A 21,008-nucleotide genomic window follows, 5' to 3' on the forward strand; every position below is an offset into this window, starting at 1 on the left:
GGTAACATGGCACCATGATGATATGTTGATGGACTAAAGCTTGAGTTGTGCTACTTAAAGGGTGGACAAGCCTCATGCTTGGATGGCCAAGTGAGACTTGGCCTTAGCGTTTTTGTTCGCAAAGCCCGTGTGGCGCCCGCCTTTCTGCTCGAAGATGGGCAAGCCTAGCTCCTTATTGCTAGCCTGGATCTCCGTGTCCTACGACTAAGTATGCAAAAAAGAGAGAGGAGAGAGGCAGAGATTCCCAAAAAATTAAGTACTCCATTATTTAGAACAATAGGACTACAATACAGAACTGCTCTTGTGTCTCTCCCTCTACCAGCCGACCCTCTTACTTATAAGCTTCTAGATACAATGAATCTAGCCTACACTAACTCACCACTAAGCACACATTAAAGTACACATTAACTCATCCATTATCACATAGTAATGAGCCTTCATGAATGCTTCATGAATGTCTAGTGATCCCAAGAGTTGCCCATGACCTTTGGGTTTCCGCTGGCGATTTTGGAGCCATTAAGTCCAGTAGTTACATGACTGTCTCCCATAATGGCTGTTGCTTTTGGGCTTCCTTTACAGCCTGCTCCGTTAGCGAAGTTAGGCCAAGGACTCAGATTGCATAGCAATTTTGCTAAGTCTCTGACATTCTCCCTCACCTAACGGGCTGACCTCCTTGTCGCGCGTTGAGCTGCTCCCAATCTGCATAGCCTTTTGCGTAGTTCGTCGTGCCTTCGCGCCCGAATGGCCCCGAGCCTTGTTACCACAGTCCGCCTTTGCCCCAGGATCAGTCCCTAGTGCTTTGCTCCTCTGAGCACAAGCACCAGCGAACTCGTTGCATGGAGAATTCACCAAGTGTGCCTGTCCCTCGCGACACGCATGCGCACTCCGTCAAGCCGCAGAATGCCCTTTGGTCCCCACGGGCTCTGTCACGCCCCGCGCCCCGCCTATTTGGTCGGGTTCGGGCACGCCGACAGACTGCCGAACGGACAGAGTTTCCCCCGTACGTCCTAGGCGTCGCAATCAATCCAATGTATGGGGTTCCAACCAGGAACACATTTCAATCAAAGATTGCATAAAGAAGTATCAAAAACATAAAACTACTTGCTATTACAAGCATTCGCACTAGATACATTTTTTTTACATCACAATTTTCTTTTACATTCAACTTCCAAGTTACAATCTAGATATTACAATTTATTACAAATTTGATTCATTGTCTTCTAAACCCCTAAGCTAGACCACCTCGGGGTACTGCTATCTCAGGTTTCTGTGGTAGGGCGTTATCTACGGAGCTACGCCCTTGCCTCGCGCCGCCGCGTAGCTCACGTGCGAACCTGTAATACCCCAAAACAACGTGGGTTGAGAACCAACTCCATGGTTCCCAGTGCGTACGGTCACCTAAGGGAAAAGCTCGACCAATAGGTCTAAGGAGGCACTGTAATCATGTTAGTCCAAAACATCTACAGATATATATCATCATGTTATTATGCAACTAACAGATAACATGGCTCACAAAATGCAATATGAAATCCATGCAACTATGCAAGTAGATTACTGATTTTATTCTCTATCATTTACCCTTTTTTAGCGTTAGCCTTTTTTTACTACTTGCAATTCTTTATTCTTGACATTCTTTATTATTAGCCATTCTTTACTTTATTAGCTAGTCTTATTCATTAGCCGTTCTTTACTTTATTAGCTTGTCACACTAAGCTCATTGGCGATTCTTTTCTAAGGTTACCTTTACCTTAGTCATCTATGCCACTCGACTCGGGCTTGAGTTAATCAACTGCGGATAATCCGCGCTCTGTCCAGCTCAAGGTGAAAACTCTCACATGCACCTCAGCCAACCACAGCTCACCGTGCTCCGTGACTTAGCCACATGGCGGCGAAATCGTCGCAGGCTCGGCCATGGCTCAAGTCACCCGGCGGTATAATATACAAACCGGCTTAACCATCCGGCGGAGAAATCGTCGCACACACCACGACAATGGTATAGCCCCGGGCGGCGAAATCGTCGCACATGCCCCACACCACTCTCGGTGTGATCCAAAAGCTCTGGGATTTCGGAATCCATTTCACATAACTCGAGGGTTGGTCTTAACCCTATAGTGTCGACCTATCCAGGTCCAATGTTCTTTCCATCCTAGGTTCACTTGACTCTAGGCTTATGCTTTATCACATAACCTAGGTTTATTTTTAACTCTAGGTTTATTCCACAACCTATGTTCTTTAACACTAGGTTCATATTCGTTCTTATCCATCCTAGGTTCATGACACTAGGTTCATATTCAACCTATGTTCAATAACACTAGGTTCTGTGCCACGCTTATCCAACCTATGTTTATTAACACTAGGTTACATGCCACACTTGTTCAACCTATGTTTATTAACACTATAAACATAGGTTACATGCCACACTTGTTCAACCTATGTTCAATAACACTAGGTTCGATGCCACTCGATCTATATGTATATATATATATCCACATGCACATGTCATTTAACATAGTTCTCTATCTCATGCTTATCATATATTCACTTAGCATTCTTACATTAGCATTTCTATAACATGCAATGTGCATTCAACTAGCATTAATCAATGCATTTATCTAGCATTTCTATACTATGTCATTCATGCATTCATTGGTAGCCCATATACTATTCATCTCATGCATTCACATACTTCAACATTAGCTACCACTATATGCATCAATGATAAACACTCATCTTAGACATACAGGCGACCTAGTCGCTTCGGTAAACACAACCCACCTCAACTCGCGCTCCGATTGCTTGTAGTCACTTGCAATCGGCCTCTCGCGGCACCTGTGACCCGGCTCGGCCCAAACTCTCGCGCGACCACCTGAACAGCCACCAATTCACGATCCGAAAATTAAAGGTCTACGGTTAGTTGCCACGAGCCCACGATTCCGATTTCATGATTTTTGGGCGTCGCCTCGGTCCTCCAGGCGGAAACGAAGCTTCAACGGTCCGTTTCTTCAATAACTTCGCGTAGGCTCGACTAATCGTCGAACCGACTTCACCAACGCGTTCGTGTACCTAGCAATTAGGTTTGTATAGGGTTAATTTACATTTAAACCCACCAGTGACAAAAGCCCCAATTTTGGTGCCCAAATATGTCACATAACAACATACACCAAATCGATTTCTAAAACAAGCAAAAGAGAGCTTGTTCAACATCTAGGAACTCATTTAGAACCATTCGAACCATTCTTAGGGTGTTTAGAGCAAACCCTAGAGTTTCACCATTAGAGCACCTTGAAGAAACCATGGATTTCATGTGTTTCCAAGTCTCTACAATGTTCTAAAGCTTGCAAGAAGATCAAAACTCTAGATCTTAGGGTAGAAATCCAAACCCTAGATGTATTCTTGCAAAAGAACTCACCTTAGCCCAAGCTCTTCCAAGATCACCTTGAAGGAGAGCTTCTTGATCTTCAAAACCCTCAAAATGCAATCTCCAAGCCTTCTTCTCCTTTTCCTTTGCCTTGGTGCAAAGCTTCTAGAGAGAGAGAGGGGGAGAGAAAATGAGAGAAATGAGAAGGAGAGGGGCTGCTGTGAAAGGGGAGAAGTGTTGACCTCTTTATAGTGTGCTACAATTGCAACTAGGCCCCCGAAACACTATTATCTGCAACAGCCCAATTCTATGCTGTCAGCCCAAAGTGTACCGGTACACTTTCTCGTGTCACCGGTAACACGATCTCGTATGACCAAACCCGAGAGCAACTCCCTCGGGTCTGGGGCATTTGTACCGGTACACTTCCATTTTGTACCGGTACACTTGTCTGTACCGGTTATAACTCGATGGTTGTACCGGTACATTTTGCCCAGAATTGGTTTTTGGCTCCGTTTCGATTCTATTTCGCACCGAACGATGCTAAAATCCTTCTAATTCCTTTAGAACCCACTTTTAACCCTTTCAACCTTGTTGGAATGTTAAATTAAACTTGTCCCACTATTTCTTTCGGGCACTTTGGCCAATTTGGCTGAAGTCCAATATATTCCACCGATATTTCGGTATGTTACAGGCTCCTTGATAGAATGACTTGCACTTTGCTTGGACGTTGGCCGCTCCAGCGCCGAATGAAACCTGACAGTCTCGTCGCTGCTCGCATCCTCCTTGAGGTTACCAGCCTTGCTGCGACAGGGCTGTAAGAGTTTGGTCCTTTGTCGGCTCGTCCCGACACATCGGAACCATGCAAGGCGCTGACTCGTCTAGGAAGCTCAGCACTTGCAAGTATGGCATGGGCGCGTCGCCTTCGACGAAACAAGGAAGTCCATTCCGAGAATCACTCCGAAGTTGTCGAGCGGCCCAACAGTGAGATTAGCTTTGCCTTTCCACGGTCCGATGGCTATCTCTACATTCTTTGCAACTCCTGCGATTGGTCGTGCCTAGGAGTTGACAGCCTTGATGCGATTCGCATCCTTCTCGAACTTGAGGCCTAACTGCTTGGCCTTAGCCTTTGCAACGAAGTTGTGGGTTGCGCCAGTGTTTACCAGCGCTTGCGTTGCCCTTCCGTTGAGGGTCACGCCAATGAACATCAGCTCCCTCCTGCAGAGCTTGTCATCGCTTGTCTGCCCACAAACCGCGTTGACGAGACTTAGTGCACCCATCCTCAGCATCTCCACTACGTCCTCGCCCTCCTCGACTTGGGCCGCAACCACTTGCTTTCCCTTTTTGTAGCTCCTGTTGGGGCAATCCCGCGCCCAATGGTTTTCGCCGCATACATAGCATATGATCTTTGCATGTGGCGAGACAGGATTTTTCTTATGCCTATTTGCATCCCCTGGATTGCAGTGCCCTTCCCCACCTTTGATCTTATTTGCCTTTGGTGGTTTACCACGATCGTCCTCAGTCCACGCATACTCGGGCAATTTCGCTGCCAAAGCTATCACAGAGTTCAGATCCTTGACACTTCGCCTCACGAGCTCTTTGTTCGCCCATGGTTGAAGTCCACCGAGGAAAAAGAATAGCCGATCCTCTTCGGCCATGTTGGTGATCGCCATAGTTTAAAAAGGCGCGCCTTAGGTGCCCGCCTAGATGCCTAGGCGGTAGACCCATAGGCCAGTACCTAAGCAGCCCCTAGGCGGGCGCTGTGGCCTAGGCGCGTGCCTCGGCTGCCTATGTGCGTGCCTAGGCCTAGGTGTGTGCCTCGGCTGCCTAGGTGCGTGCCTAGGCCTAGGCGCAAGGCGCTGCCTAGGCGCGCCTTCTTAATGTTTACACTAATGGGTTTGGATTTAGATCCATATGCTCTAATGGGTTTGGATCCATATTTTTATTGATCTAACGGGTTGAAATATCTAAAATAAAACCAAAACCCTAAGCTAACATAACCTAAACCCTAAATACTAAATATCTCTCCGTACCCTCTCCCTCTTCCGCTCGTCCCTCTTTCCCGCTTGTCTGTTGTCTTCGGCGCTCCCTCTCTCTTGCTCGTTTGTCACTTCCGACACTCCCCGTCGTCTCTAGAGCTTCTTCTCCCCCGCTCGTCCCCCGATATTTGGCTTGAAACTTTAAACTTTTAAGCATCATGCATGTTACTGTTTTATGATCGTGCTTACAATTATATATTTTTCACATCAAAGTTTCCTATATGTTTGTTAATTAATAGTTACTTTTATACTTGCCTTTATTTGGAGACGAAAAGGTAATTTGTTCTTTACTTTTATCTATGTTGTTTTGTTTTTTAAAATTATCATATATATTGCTTGGCTTCTTTTCTTTTTCGCATTTTTTTCCTTTCAAAAATGTGATTATTTGGGTAATGATAGAATATTTATTGTGATAATATGATTTTAAAGAGTATATTTAATGCTACTTAACAATTATTAGAAAGTATAGTAAGAAACTTCTTGGTTTCAAAGTTCTTTGATAGTGTATGCCTCACCTCTCTCAGGTGCATACCTGTGCCTTGCATCTAGGCGCTAACAACCCTTTGCTCCTGGGTGCATCTTGGACTTTTTTAAACACTGGCGATCGCCAACATTAGCTTGGAGTATTCCTGAACATACTTCTTCAAGGTTTCCGAATGTTTGAGCCGTCGAAGTTGTCTCCTACAAGATATTCAACGTGCTCGTGGTAGAATTGCGCCTTCAGCTCGTGCACGAAGTCTTCCCATGTTTTCAGTTGGCATAGGCCCTTCTCGGCCTCTGTCGATCGCCAACGCCACCACAGCATAGCGTCCTCGGTGAGGTACATGGATGCGATCTGGACCTTCTCTTCCTTGTCGTCCAGCCACAGCGCCTTGATGTAGCGCTCCATGTGCCACAGGGAGTTGTCGATCTCCTCATCGCGCATTCCCTTGAAGTGTTGAGGTTCAGGGACACGTACCTTTGAAGCATACTCCTTTTGCGGTTCAGGACCACGCGCCACCGCCCTTTCAAGGATTGCCACCTGCAACTTGAGGTCCTCAACCTCGTCGTTCCTGGTAACAAGGTCCTCAACCAGCGCTCTTCGCTCGTTCTCACATCGGGCAAAGTCACTGCGAAGCTGCTCGATCTATGGACGGAAGGTCGCCATGGCAGCGGCAACGCTGTCCTTCCTGGCCTGCTGCCCTTCCTCCATCACCCCCACATGCTGGGATAGGAGGGAGCAGTGCTCTTCTGTTTTTGCAACAGCATCCTCCAACGAGCCCATGCGGTCCTCGAGCGATGTGGACTCTCTCACCAGAGTCTGCGGTTCCTTGCTCTTTTCTTGCTTGGTTTGCTTCGGAGGCTCAGCAGTTACGTCGATGATGGCAGTATCTGATGACAACATGGTTCCTCCTCGAATCGGCTCTGATACCAACTGTCACGACCTTAGCGTTTTTGTTCTCCAAGCCCGTGCGGCGCCCGCATTTCTGCTCAAAGATGGGCAAGCCTAGCTCCTTTTTGCTAGCTTGGACTTTCGCGTCCTACCACTAAGTATGCAAAAAGGAGGGAAGAGAGAGGCAGAGGTTTCTAAAAAAACTAAGTACTCCACTACTTAGGAAAATAAGACTACAATACACAACTCTTGTGTTTCTCCTTCTACCTACTTTGGCCTTAGCCAACCCTTCTACTTATAGGATCTAGTCTTATAAATGCAATGAATCTAGCCTACACTAACTCACCACTGAGCACATGTTAAAGCACACATTAACTCATCCACTATCACATAATAATAAGCCCTCATGAGTGCCTCATGAATGCCTAGTGATCCCAAGAGTTGCCCATGACCCTTGGGTTTCCGTTGTTGGTTTTGGAGCCATTAAGTCTGGCAGTTATATGATCCCTTGTCTCCTACAATTGCTGCTGGTTTTGAGCCTCCTTTACAGCCCGCTCCGCTAGCGAAGTTAGGCCAAGGACTCAGATTGCACAGTAATTTCGCTAAGTCCCTAACAGAGAGCTCTCCAGCTATCCAAGAGAAGAAAAGAAAAAGGTGGCCATGGGTGAGCTGATAGTGTGGACATGTGTGGAGGTAAATTTGTAGTGAGGCCCCTTTTCTTTTGTAGAATTTGATATAAGTTCCATTTAGGGTCCGTTTGTTTTGGTGTAAGTGGAGTGATGGAACTCAAGTTCCATCACTTCTGTTATTTGTTTTGGTGGAAGTGAAAAATATAATGTAACTCAAGTTACGTTAGACCTCCACTTCACCTACTCTCGACTTCCTCCTCAAAAGTGCCGAACTCAACTTCCACCACACCCAATCTCCTCTAAAAAATTTATTAAACAGTAAAACCTAAACTCTACTTCTTTTATAATGGGTTAGAATTACCTTATTTATAATAAATTAGGATTTCCTTTAAATAATAATAAAAAATTTAATTATATAATAGGTTAAATTTTATAGCGGTAAATTTATTACTATATTTAGAAGATAACGGGATCCACTTACTTACATCAAAACAAACAACGGTACTCAAAAAACTAATTTTACCAGCACCAAGTTACATCAAAACAAACAGAATAAGTAATTAAATTTAACTTTCAGACTATACGAGTTACGTCAAAATAAACAACCAAAAAATAATCACACACTTCAAGGAAACTCAAACACCACTACACTTGACTTACATTGAATCTATAGATTCGTCAATCCAAACGCCCCCTTAGTCCACTTAAATTCATCTAGAGATCCGATTAAGCCCAAATTTGAGAGTCCAAGAGCGATTCTAATCTGTGATCAACAGCACAAATTTTATTCCATTTTACGAAAGAAATCCGCACAAAATGTTATGCTGACTGAAACTTGGACGTAGCTTGTTCAGGTATTGGATCAACACGAAACTTTAGGGGTAAGCTCCGAGTATTCTAATTAACTAAACAAATAAATTTTCTTGTAGAGTCAAGGTTGTTTGATCTGTTAAATTAATTCTTTTCAGCTAAATTATTCTGATTGATTGGTCAAGGATCCGAGCTTCAAACTGTCGCCAAATTTAAATCATGGCCTTAGAATAATCACAGCTATCTCTTGAAAAATTTTCAGAATTTTTTTCAAAGATCAAATCATCTATAAACTGTCTGCCAATATTTAAGTGTGATAAGCAGTACTATAATCTGACTTTAATCAAAACATAATTTAATTAAGAACGGGGTATTACATTTAATGTTTACGAGATCTTTGCAGTAAGGTCTCTGGTCTAGTTGTGGAATCAATTGATTTGTGTTCCCACACTCTTATAGTGTACTGAAAGAACCAATATCTTAATTTACAGTAGTTTGCTATTCAGATCTCTTCTTTGTGTAGGTTATTCGAAAATTTTAATTTGGTACTCTCAATCACCTTTCCTCTCTCTCTCTCTCTCTCTCTCTCTCTCTCTCTCTCATGGTTGCTGGGCCCTTTGTGGGTCAATGTCTATTGACTTAGCTTATTTAATGATTAACTCAGTTTGGAGGTAACCTTATTTTAATCTATTCCATCTAAGCAATAAAAGAGCAATTTATTTGGGTCTGCGATAATTTACTGTCACAGACATATATTACTCATGAAAGAAAATGATGAATGCATTCAAAGCACTAAAATTGCATGAGTATGCCTGAAAACAACACCATGTAACCAGTTATCCTATTGTTATTATGCAAGTACACACCAGTTACTTGTGAAGTACAATTGAATTTGCGGAAGTTCTTATTTTTCCCTCCAACAATGACAGACTGAAAGTTAGAGAAAAGACACATGAAAATATAAAATCAGTGATAAAACATACCAACATTTTGTTACTTTTGTGATTAGAATTTGTGTATTATTAAATGTAAATTATGTGTTTGGCTGATTTGAATATTATTATTTACAGTCTCAGTTTTGCTGTAATATTGGATGGATGACTTACATGAAGTTTTTTGGTACTTTCACGGAAGTGCAGTACCTGAATATTATTTATTTATTTATTTTTTTCATTTTGTGCGAGAAAAGGTAAATCGGATGGCAGAACTACGAGAGCAGATTGAATTAAAGGAACTTGCACACGAAGGTATTTGCTTCACAACTAATAAGAAATTTGCCCTTAAAGGCGATTTCATTGTTTGATAATCTTTTGTTATGGTTACATATATCTTCGCATAGGTTGTGAAGTTTTTACCGAACAAAGATGTGGAGTCGTTTTCTATGTAGCTTATATGAGCAAGCACAGTTAACTTTTTATTTCTATTTAGCAAGTAACACAAACAATATAATGTACCATGTTCTTCACATATAATTGGAAATTTTGGTGCCCATTCTGGTTTCCTCTATTTTTATTATTTTTGTTTTTTGAACTTATGTTTGCTCCTCTTGATATTTCATAAATCGGAACTATTATTACCACTATCGCTGTTTGGAGATGGATGCAAATACTAAGTCTCCCTACTTACAGCATTATCATGGTTTTTTTGACGTAGTAATTGCCATGTGGCTGATTGTTAAGTTGCACTTTACTACAGAAAAGTCATATGCTCCTTCGCATCTAATAATGTTGCTCACCTGCTCTTTAGTATATTTAAGTTACTGCAAACTTTTGCTTAAATTAAATTTTCTGATTTTTCTTGGTTTTCTTATTTGTTTTCTATTTGCAACTTGCTATTATTTGAGCTAACGATGAAGTTAGCTTCTCATTCGAAGTGGAATAAGGAAGATGTCTTTACTAGTTTTTTCCGCTTCCTCTTAGAAAAGTCAACATTTTGTTATGATTTCATATGTCTAGGCGTGTTCATCTGGATAGACTCATTGTTGTGCTTCCAAAGAAAACTCTTCTATTGATTGGATTTGTTGAGGTACTGTGAGCAACTATGCATTTACTTAATTTTCTGGTTTTTCTTCGTTGTAAATTGTTCTAGTGGCTGCTTTTCAACCAAGCAAATGATTCTTATGTCTATTATCTCTAGAGGTTCCAATAGTGAACTTGTGCTCATATTTCTGTTCCATGTTCTCTGTATAATATGATACTATGTCTGGAGAAGTAATTGTTGCATTCTAATATGGTTATATATAATATCTGCCATCATACTGCGAAAAAGAAGTAACATATAACCTCTAGCACTATGTTTGAAAATGTGTATAGCTTCACACTTATACACCTGTATGTGTTTATTATTAGAATTATTTTAAATAGTCTTTCCTATAAATAAATTACATGTTATGCTATTCCTTTTGTGCAGAACACAAGAGGAGAATGTCCAATATTCGAAGCAGTGCCACTTCACAAAATGAAGTAAGCTGTGAGCTTACAAGTCGTCTATTGGCTTTCCATCTTACATTAGATATCTATGATTTTCCGTAACTATTCATTTAAACAAATGATAAAAGAAAATCTTATTTTTGTACTTCTAATTTCTTCACTTGTTTTGTCTAGATAGAGTCTTTAAGACGGTTCAAACTTGAACAAGAATTTCTTGATGCAGAATACTCTATCACGTGTGATAAAATTATGAAGTTGAAAGACAAGGTAAGCTGTTCCCGTCGCATGAAATCTACATGTTGATATTACATTGTGCTTACTGCTGAACTTAATAATGCTTCTCATATTTCTTAGATTTTCACTTTTATTTATTTTATGTTTTTGTTTCAGAATTTTACTTTCATAGTTTGGCAGCATTCAATAGACTTCCAGCTATTGTTATATTGCTAGTGAGGAATAAAGTGCCGTGGCACGGGAGCGTGCCGGTTGTCGCCTGGCATGTTATGGCATAGTCTCCGTGCTGACACGTGCCTGACACGGTATGGCATAGTCTCCATGCTGACACGTGTACGTTTGTGTGTCGATAGATATGCATGACCTCCTAGTGGCACGCTTTGGCAAAGTTGTTTTTTAGTTTTTTTTTGTTCCTAATGAACTTTTATAATGATATTTTGAGAGATTTTAAAAAATAATTATAAAAATTGGCTATATATAGCTTACTACACTCAACAATTAATATACTTCAAACCTTGATTTATGGGCAAAAACAGTTTACGTACGGCAGAATACTGAAATGATCAGGAAACGTCCTATAGGACTTTTTTACAAAATAACCAAATAAAATTTTATAATTTGCGAAATAACCCTTTCAAATTTGTATTTGGCAAATTAACTCTCGAAACGCGGTGAATCATTCACCGCATTCTGAAAGTCTCTAAGGTCTTTAAAGGCGGTGAATCATTCACCATCTTTTTCATAATTTTTTGGGAAAGAAAAAAATGAGGTTGTTAAAATTGTACGTAGATTATACGGGAAATAAAAAAAATGAGGTTGTTAGGATTGCGTGTGGAATATTATAATTTTTGTTTGATTGTTAGAATTATATGGATAGATTATTAAATTTTTTTTGATTGTTAGGATTATATGGATATATTATTAGGATTTCAAATTGTTAAGATTATCTGTGATGTTTGATTATTACGATTGTATGGATAGATTATTAGGATCTTGTTTGATTGTTAGGATTGTATGGATAGATTATTAGAATTTTCAGGTTGTTAAGATTATATGTGATTTGTTAAAATATTTATGTGGTTGTTAGGATTATAGAAAGAAACAATAAACACGTGAAAAGCGGTGAATGATTCACCGCAAGGTTTTAAGTGCCCGTCGGCACGGGCCGTATCGATTGTGCCGTAACGTGCCAACAAGATACCGGCACGATACAGACCCCGCCCATGGCACAGCTCAAAACCCTCTATTCTTTAAATTAGTAAATAATTTCCTCAATAAAGTTTAAAAGATGTGATAAAAAGATATAATAAATAGCTAGAATATTTTGTTGCTAAAAAAAATAAATATTTCATGCTATTATGTATCGGCACACAAGATTTTTTTGACTGGCACGCATCGGCACGGTGGCACGGCTCGGCACGCACCGTGCCGTACCGTGCTGGCAAGTTTCCGACACGACCCCATGCCACGGCACTTAAATCCTTGATTCACCGCTTTTCTGAGAAATTAGGAAAGCGGTGAATCGTTCACCGTCTTTATGAAAGCGGTGAACCATTCACTATCTTTAAGAGATTAGTTTTTCAAATATAATTTTGACAAGGTTATTTCACAAATAGTAAAATTTTAGAAGGTTATTTTATAAAAAAGTCCCGTCCTATAAGTATAGCAAGAATGTTATATATCGAGTCATTAATAGTTTATAATCTGGGTGCTAGGTTTATGGATAACGCACATCTAGAATACATGACATTGTGTGGCAATTTATTCTGTTTGCAGCAAGTTGCTGTAATTTGTTGAAATTTTTACATGAAGTTAGTTTAGATTGATAGGCGCTCTTGTCATGATCGCAATCTTTCATATTGAATGTGATTGTGGTTGATTAATTGAAAGATATATCAATCTACAGTGAACCATTAGACGACACATTAAGTTTGAATTAAAGATTTAGATATGAATGATTCAAGGTATTTGACCGATGATCATATAAGAATCTAAGGCATTCTACTGCTTATCTCAACAAATCTCAACCATCTCATAACTTTTTGGGTAAACTTCGAAAAGGGCCAGTGATTTAGCATATTTTTACATTCATACCCCATAATTCTATTTGAGTCGCTTAAATTCTTGAGGTCATTATTTTGATATTCCATAAGAATCTTTCTGTCAGCTCCAGTGTACTTTGCTTTGGATTGGCTGTTTATTGTGTTTGGGTCATCCAAAATCCTGAAAAAATCCCAAATTTTAATGGATTTTGGTTTGTGTCTAGTTCATAATCCAGCCCAAATATGATCCGAACCTGTGTGCAGATCAAAACCAGTCAAAACTCATTTTATAATAAGCCTTATAAAATGTTCCATACAAAAACCCAAATCAGCAGCTTTAGGAACCTAAGCGATAGAAAATAAACTGCAGAGCGCCAATGTGAAAATGCAGTATACAGCAGTTCTTACCGTTTCTCTATGTATCCCATAATTATCTGAGGAAGGAATGGGAAATCAACCTTTATTGAAGAATGAAAGTGAAGGAGCAAAAACTTCTAATTACCTGCTCTAACTTTCTTAGTTTTTTTCTCCACTGTAATCCCTCTCACTTCTGGTCTCGTTTCTTCATTTTGGATTCCACTTTATACCCTTTTATGGCTACAAAACAGGAGAAATGTAGTCTTTGGAGATCAAGAAAGAGAGTGATTTTTTTTTTTTTTTAAGTTTACCCTTTTTTCTATTCCTCCTATTAATTACCTGCGGAAGGAAATGGGTAATTGACCTTCATCAATGTATGGAAAGTAAAGGAACAGAAACTTCTAATCACTTGCTCTAATTTTCTTATTATCTCTATCGTAATCCTTCTCAATTTGGTTCTCTTTTCTTTTTCTTGGTCTCCTCTCTCTATCCTTTCAAAAAAGCTAAGAGACGAGAAAAGTAGTTTTTGGAGATCATGAAAGAGATTTATCAGCCAGTCATAGAAGAAATCCCTCTTCCTTACTCTGTGAAGTCTAAATTCTCAAAGACTTTTTCGAGACCCTTGTGGCAAATTGTATTAATTTTCTACCTGTTCATTTTGTTCAATACACCTTAGATAATTCTATCCCGTTCAAGATTCTTCCTCATCATGCCTTAATTTCCTTCTGTCCAAGATATGAACTGTTTCTTTTTTGTTTTGCATTATCCTACTGATTGTAACCTATTTGCCATTTGAAAACCATGAATCAATAAACCCTTGCTCATCATCCTTTATGATGATTATGAACTTATTTGTGTGTCATTTGCTTAACTAAATTTCAGTTTTGTTTTGATTTACCTCTCAACTCTGTTGGAATAAACTATCAGAATTATGAAGTGTTATGATTCATTTTTTTTGTTGGCAGAAGAGTACATTTAAACTCGGTAAGAAAATGTATAGGACTTAACTATCACTCATTTTGATTTGACTACCTAACCTTTAAAAATTTTGATTTTGCTATCGAACCTTTTAGTTTATTTGATTTAAGCAAGTTACTAAGGGCCTATTTGGCCTAGCTTCTGAAAAAGTGATTTTTGAAAAAGTGATTTTGGTTTGGAAAAGTGATTTTGGTTAAAAGCTATAGAGCGTTTGGCGGAGTTTAGATAAAAGTGATTTTTCTGAAGTGATTCTGAAAAGCTGTTTGGCAAATTTTTTTTTTGATGTTTGCATAAATTAATATTTTGATTAAATTTTATTTTAAAATAATTTAAAATCTAAATTTAAATTTGAATTAAAATTAAAAATTTTAAATTTCAAAATTGTACAAAATTTAAAATTTGATATTTTAATTTTAAAAATAATTTAAATTTTAAAAATTTAAAATTTAAAATAATTATGAAATTTTAAAATTTAAAAATATAAATATAAATTTAAAAAATATATATATTATGAATTTTAAAATATAAAATTTTCATATAATATAAATTTAAATTAAAATTAAATTTCAAATTTAAATCTAAATTTAAAATTTAAATATAAAAATATAAATAATATGAAAAATTCAAAATATAATATTAAATTTAAAAATATATTTAAAATTTTAAATTTTATCTGAAATTTGAAATTTGAAATTTTTGAAATTTGAAATTTAAATTTAAAATATAAAATTTGAAATCTTTTTTCAAAATTTAAAATTTAAAAGATAAAATTTAAAAATTCAAAAATGAATCTGAAATTAAAATTTAAAATTAAATTTAAATTTAAATATTGAAATTAAAATAAAATTAAAAATTTGAAGTTTAAATCCAAAATCAGAATTAGATTTTAAAAAGCAAGTTTTTTCTGATTCTGAGGCCTTCAAAATCAGTTTTCTGATTCTAAAAAGCGGAATCAAATTTTAAAAATAAGTTGCCAAACTCTCTATTGAGCCGAAAATCACTTTTCAGCCCAAAAGCGCTTTGAAAAGCTAGGCCAAACACCCCCTAACTCTTTATCTGTAAAATTTGGAAGTGTTTTTTATCTGTATGCATTTAATTACTATATTTTATGCAATTTTTATAATTGTAAATTTATTAAAATACGTAACTAGTTTAGATTTTGTAGATTTTGTACTGAAGGATCCATCAAATGATCTAAGTCAAACAAATTGAAAGGTTGGATACTAAAATCAAAATTTTAAAAGGTTGGACAGTCGAATCAAAATGGCCTATAGTTCAGATTAGTTCTATACACTCTTACCTTTGAGCTTAAATTATTTTACATATACAAGGCCTTCAACACTACATGCTTAGTTTCCAATTGATCAGTTCAATGTTCCATAGACGTGATTTACATTTTATTCTTTACTCCCTTGAGAAAATAGGATGTTTTCGGTTGAGAAAACAGTAAATTTATAATTGGAGATTGTACTGACTATTCAACTCTGATCGGAACTTTGTTTAATGAAAATTGGAATTAGGAGATGCTTTTGAAATAGTTGCATCACCTTAAGTGTACATTCTTATGCGCCTATATAATTTTTTTTAAAAAATTTGTGCTTTGTCAGTATTTATTAGTTTAAAATCTGCATAGACATGAAGATTCATTTGCATTTATAGGTGAAAAGGATGGAAGAAGACATTGCAATTACGAGGAGAGAGATGATGCATCCTACCGAAGTAGAGACTGAAGTCAAGAAACGTCTTGATCAACTAACAGATCGCTTGATTCAGAAACAGATGCAGGTACAGTCCCTACTCGAGTTTCTTATAAACTAGTGAAACTTGCTTGTTGACTAAACTATGCGTTATGCGTTCAATTCAAAGTTTTTGTGGCACACTGTTTGTTTCCTCATTTTGTATCGTGTATAACTACTAGAATTCTCAGAAGTACAATCGAACATGAGGCCCCTAAATATTGTGATAGTGATTTTCTTTTTTTTTTACTGTTCCTTCAACATATATTCTTAATTCAATGCATGAAGTTTATATTATTTTATTTTATTTCTAGGGAAAATACCCTGTACTGGAGCACTGAATATACATGATATAATGCTATTTGTTCTATTAATATCGTCTATTTTACTATATCCTAAAAGATAAAATGTTTTTTGTAAGTAAACTTTTGCCTGCAAGATGAACTTACCTGCTCCAAATTTTCAAATTCCTTAGGTCGAAGCTCTCTCCTCCGAGAAGGCAACAATGTTACTGAGAATTGAGGTCTGTAGCTGACAAAGTTGTGCTAATAAGAATTAACTATTGTAATTCTTCATTTTTCGAAAATAAAACTCAAATAAATTATTCCCAATTTTCCACAGACAGTATCCAGATTACTTGGTGAAAATGGCTTATGTGTGGAAGCTCCTGATTCATCTACCAAGATAGACATTGAGGCTGGAACATGGCAGTCATCCAAGCGATCAGCTACAGCACTGCATGACAGGATACGGACCGGGCAGAAGCAACTAGGATCGGTACTAAGACAGTTGGATTCTATCTTTTCTGCAGGCCTCATCTTTCTGAGAAGGAACCCTAGGGCTCAGATCTGGTCCTTACTTTATGTTGTGTGCCTGCACCTATGGGTCTCTTATATAATGATCTCCCACTCCCAAGTTTCTAGCTCTGGTGCAGTTGTCTCTTTAGAGTCTATCAATAAGACGGCGAGCTCGTGATGCTCTTACTGCTTGGCCATATTTTGTTCATTTATTGTGTTTGGCGACTGTGTAAGGGATGATATTCTTGCCACTCCCAGGTGGATAGATATATGGAAGAGGTATTTTTTCGCTTCTCCATTTTATAGGAATTTCTGAGTAGTGAATATGTAATCTTTTATTAGTTGATGTTCCTTGGCCTAATTATGCTACAGGGCGCATGTTTGATGTGAGTATATGGCACTGCAGCCCATTAGTCAGTATTATGTAAATAGACGATCCTTATAAAGCTCAATATTTCATATTGCAATTTTCTAGCAAAAGAACTAGATTGTCAGCAATCATAAATAGGATCTACAAATTCCAACGTTCTGCTGGACCTCTCACAAATTTGGCCAGAGTAATAAACATGTTAGGTGTGAATTATCCAATTTGTTGCGTCTGCACTTCGTGTATTTGGTTCCATATAAAACTATGGAAAAAAAAAATTTTCAGGGAAAAAAAATTTTTGATGAAAAAAAAATTTTACGTCGTTTAGTATTTGGTTTATATTGGTTTATAGAAAAAGAAAAATAGTTTTTCATCACGATTGCTAGGTTGAAAAGAAAAAAAAATATATAAATAAAAATTTATTATATTTTTTATTTTATATATTTTACATTATTAATATAAATTGTTATCATATTACATATATTAGTATTATAGTTTATATTTATAAATAAAATATATTTAAAATATATTATGCAATAATTAAATATGTAATATAATATATAATAATATATATTTAATACTAAAAAAATAAATTACTAGATATTTATAAACAANCTCTCTCTCTCTCTCTCTCTCTCTCTCTCTCTCTCTCTCTCTCTCTCTCTCTCTCTCTCTCTCTCTCTCTCTCTCTCTCTCTCTCTCTCTCTCTCTCTCTCTCTCTCTCTCTCTCTCTCTCTCTCTCTCTCTCTCTCTCTCTCTCTCTCTCTCTCTCTCTCTCTCTCTCTCTCTCTCTCTCTCTCTCTCTCTCTCTCTCTCTCTCTCTCTCTCTCTCTCTCTCTCTCTCTCTCTCTCTCTCTCTCTCTCTCTCTCTCTCTCTCTCTCTCTCTCTCTCTCTCTCTCTCTCTCTCTCTCTCTCTCTCTCTCTCTCTCTCTCTCTCTCTCTCTCTCTCTCTCTCTCTCTCTCTCTCTCTCTCTCTCTCTCTCTCTCTCTCTCTCTCTCTCTCTCTCTCTCTCTCTCTCTCTCTCTCTCTCTCTCTCTCTCTCTCTCTCTCCCCTCTCACTCCGATGAAACGAAGATTCAACAAAAGCTATAACGCTGAAAGCTTATCAACCAGCCGAGGCAATTTGAACTAGATCTCATAAACTTCATGGAATTTTTTATTTAAAATACTAAAAAGTTATAGTAAACGGATCACTAGCTTTCCCGAGTTTTAGTTATTAAAATTACCGGCATCACTCGGCAAACATTCAAATTGCTACATCTTTATAGGTTTAGTGCACTTTAAAACTATTTTTTAAGAAATATGATATATTTTGTTCTAGTTATAGAAATTAGATTTTAAAATTATAGTATAATAGTGCAAAACATTTTAAAAATAAAAGTCGGCAACTAAAACTCGGGGAAGCAAGTGATCCGTTTATTATAGCTTTTTAGCGTATTAAATAAAAAATCCATGAAGTTTATGAGATCTAGTTTAAATTGCCTTGGCTAGATGTTAAGCTTTCAGCGTTGTAGTTTTTGCTGGACCTTCGTGTCTTCCGAGGCACGAAGGTCTTCGTATTATGAGAGAGAGAGAGAGAGAGAGAGAGAGAGAGAGAGAGAGAGATATATATATATGTATATATATATATATATTCAACTCGATCCTATGAAAATCTTCGTGGTGGGTGAACCACGAAGATTCAAAGATTGGGAACCTAGGTGAGGTATTAATGATTATAGGGAACCTAGTTTGTGATAAGGTGGATGGTGGTGGATGGTGGTAGTAGAGTTGGAGTGTAGAGAGATAGGTTCCCGATTTTTGAAATTTCGTGGTGGGTGAACCATGAAGATTTTTATAAGATGGAGGTGAGTATATATATATATATCATAAAATAAAAACTAAAATATTTATATAAATAAAATATTATAAAATAAATATTTATAATAAATATTTATAGATCATTAAATAAAAAAATCATAATTTATATATAATAATATATAATATAATATATAAATTAATTACATATTATATAAAATTTATAAAAAATATTCATATTTAATATTATAGTTATATACATTATACTAGTATTCAACTCGATCTTATGAGAGTTTTCGTGGTTCCCCCACCACGAAAACTTAAAAATTGGTAACCTACCTCTCTACATCCCAACTCTACTACCACCATCTACCACCATTCACTTTATCACAAACTAGGTTCTTCATAATTATTAATTTCTCATCTAGGTTCCCGATCTTTGAATCTCGCACAAACCAAGCTTCAGCCTTAGCCTTAGCCTTAGCTTTATTTGACCTTATCCTTAGCCTTACTGAGTAATAGATTAAGAACCAAATAGTGGACTTAGCCTTAGTCTTATTTAGTAAAAGTAACAGTCACAAACAAAGTCTATTTATATTTTTTGCATTAGTCTAATTATATAATTGAAATAGAAATATTATATAATTAAATTTACGTTTGGTTTTTAATTTATAATTTTAAAATGTAGTTTTAAAACTTTATTATAGTTTTAAAATTTAGATACAAAAAAATTTTTTTTAATTTGAAGCTTCAACTCACCTATTAAGCTTTATATTTTGATTTAAAGCTAAATAAGTTTAAGTTTAATTTTAAATCTAACACTAAAATTCAAACTTAAATTTATTTAGTTTTAAATCAAAGTATAAAATTTAATAGGTGAGTTGAAATTTCAAATAAAAAAATTTTTTTTACCTAAATTTTAAAACTGTAATAAAGTTTTAAAACTACATTAAAAAATTATAAATTATAAATTAAATTTAAATTTAAGTATTCAATCTAAGCTTTATAAATTAATTTAAAATTAAAATTTAAGTATAAAATTAATTTTTTCATCTTTTTTACTTAAATTAGGCTTATTTATAGGTAAGGCAGGCCTAAGTTGAAAGTTAGGCCGGAGAATCCGGCCTAACTTTTTTCCCCACTAACCTTTTAGGGGCAAGGTGAGCCCTCAGCCTTAGTCTTACCTTGAGGACGTATGGTTTGTGAATGTTTGCCTAATTAGGTAAGGCTAAGGCTAAGATCCCACTTTTTCTTCGCTTGGTTTGTGCGGGAATTTTCATAGTTTTCCAACTACGAAAATCTTTATAAGGTCGAGTTAAGTATACTAGTAATAATATATAGTTATTATATATATATATATATATATATATATTATTAAAAATAAATATTTAAAAAAAAGGAAAGTTGTTTGTTGATTTGTTGGTATTGTTTTTTTATGAAGAAAAAAAAAAAATATTTGGTTTGCGATCTCTCGCATTTTAAATAAAAGGAGGTTTTTTTAAAAAAGGTGCTTTAAAAAAAAAAGTGTCAAAATGTAGTTTGGTTTGTCCGGGAATCGGAAACGCTGAAGAAGGAGCAAGTGCAAAAATCCACAATAGTATACTGTTCATCTATAGTACGTAAGAGTCTAGTGCGAGATAAACTATTAGTGTCACCTTGACAATCGTCAACAGCCATATTCATGCTGGTATGTTATAGTGTTAAAGTATTATAAAAACAGTACGTTTTTGTTTGTAACTCAGCGGTACCTATACGACGTGCTAAACAATATTATTATTAGTAGTAATTCTAGAGTGACCTCTTGTTCTAATAGAGTTTGTCACAGCTGACAGCTGAATGTCGTCTAAGAGATAAAGGGCGTTCGGTTTCGAGGTTGGAGAAATACCGTCGTGGAGTGTGTGTGGGGGTGTTTTAAAAGGTCACGGCGTGTAATTAATACTGACGACTTCGATACCTTCTATGAAGTATGTCTATGTGAGTCTAAAAGGACTTCTTCCTGTTCTACAAGGGAACGAACCCTAGGAAGGGCGGGCGGAAACGACCGAAGAACAATGGTCGTCAGAA

At 36.8% G+C, this 21,008-nt stretch overlaps 1 protein-coding gene across 2 annotated transcripts in view; it reads left to right on the forward strand.

Annotated features, from left to right (window-relative positions):
- Positions 1-17,258, forward strand: part of LOC109706439 (golgin candidate 2) — a 36,835-nt gene extending 19,577 nt beyond the window's left edge. The window contains exons 5-10 of one of the 2 annotated variants that reach the window (XM_020227250.1): positions 9,395-9,452; positions 10,615-10,667; positions 10,809-10,901; positions 15,905-16,030; positions 16,457-16,504; positions 16,607-16,806. In XM_020227250.1, the coding sequence (XP_020082839.1) occupies positions 9,395-9,452; positions 10,615-10,667; positions 10,809-10,901; positions 15,905-16,030; positions 16,457-16,504; positions 16,607-16,669 (441 nt within the window). In that variant the 3' untranslated portion in view covers positions 16,670-16,806. Of the gene's footprint in view, positions 1-9,394; positions 9,453-10,614; positions 10,668-10,808; positions 10,902-15,904; positions 16,031-16,456; positions 16,505-16,602 lie in introns of both variants that reach the window. The other variant, XM_020227249.1, reaches the window with a different exon arrangement.

Source organism: Ananas comosus, linkage group 2 (assembly GCF_001540865.1).
Source record: "Ananas comosus cultivar F153 linkage group 2, ASM154086v1, whole genome shotgun sequence".
NCBI classification, from domain to species: domain Eukaryota; kingdom Viridiplantae; phylum Streptophyta; class Magnoliopsida; order Poales; family Bromeliaceae; genus Ananas; species Ananas comosus.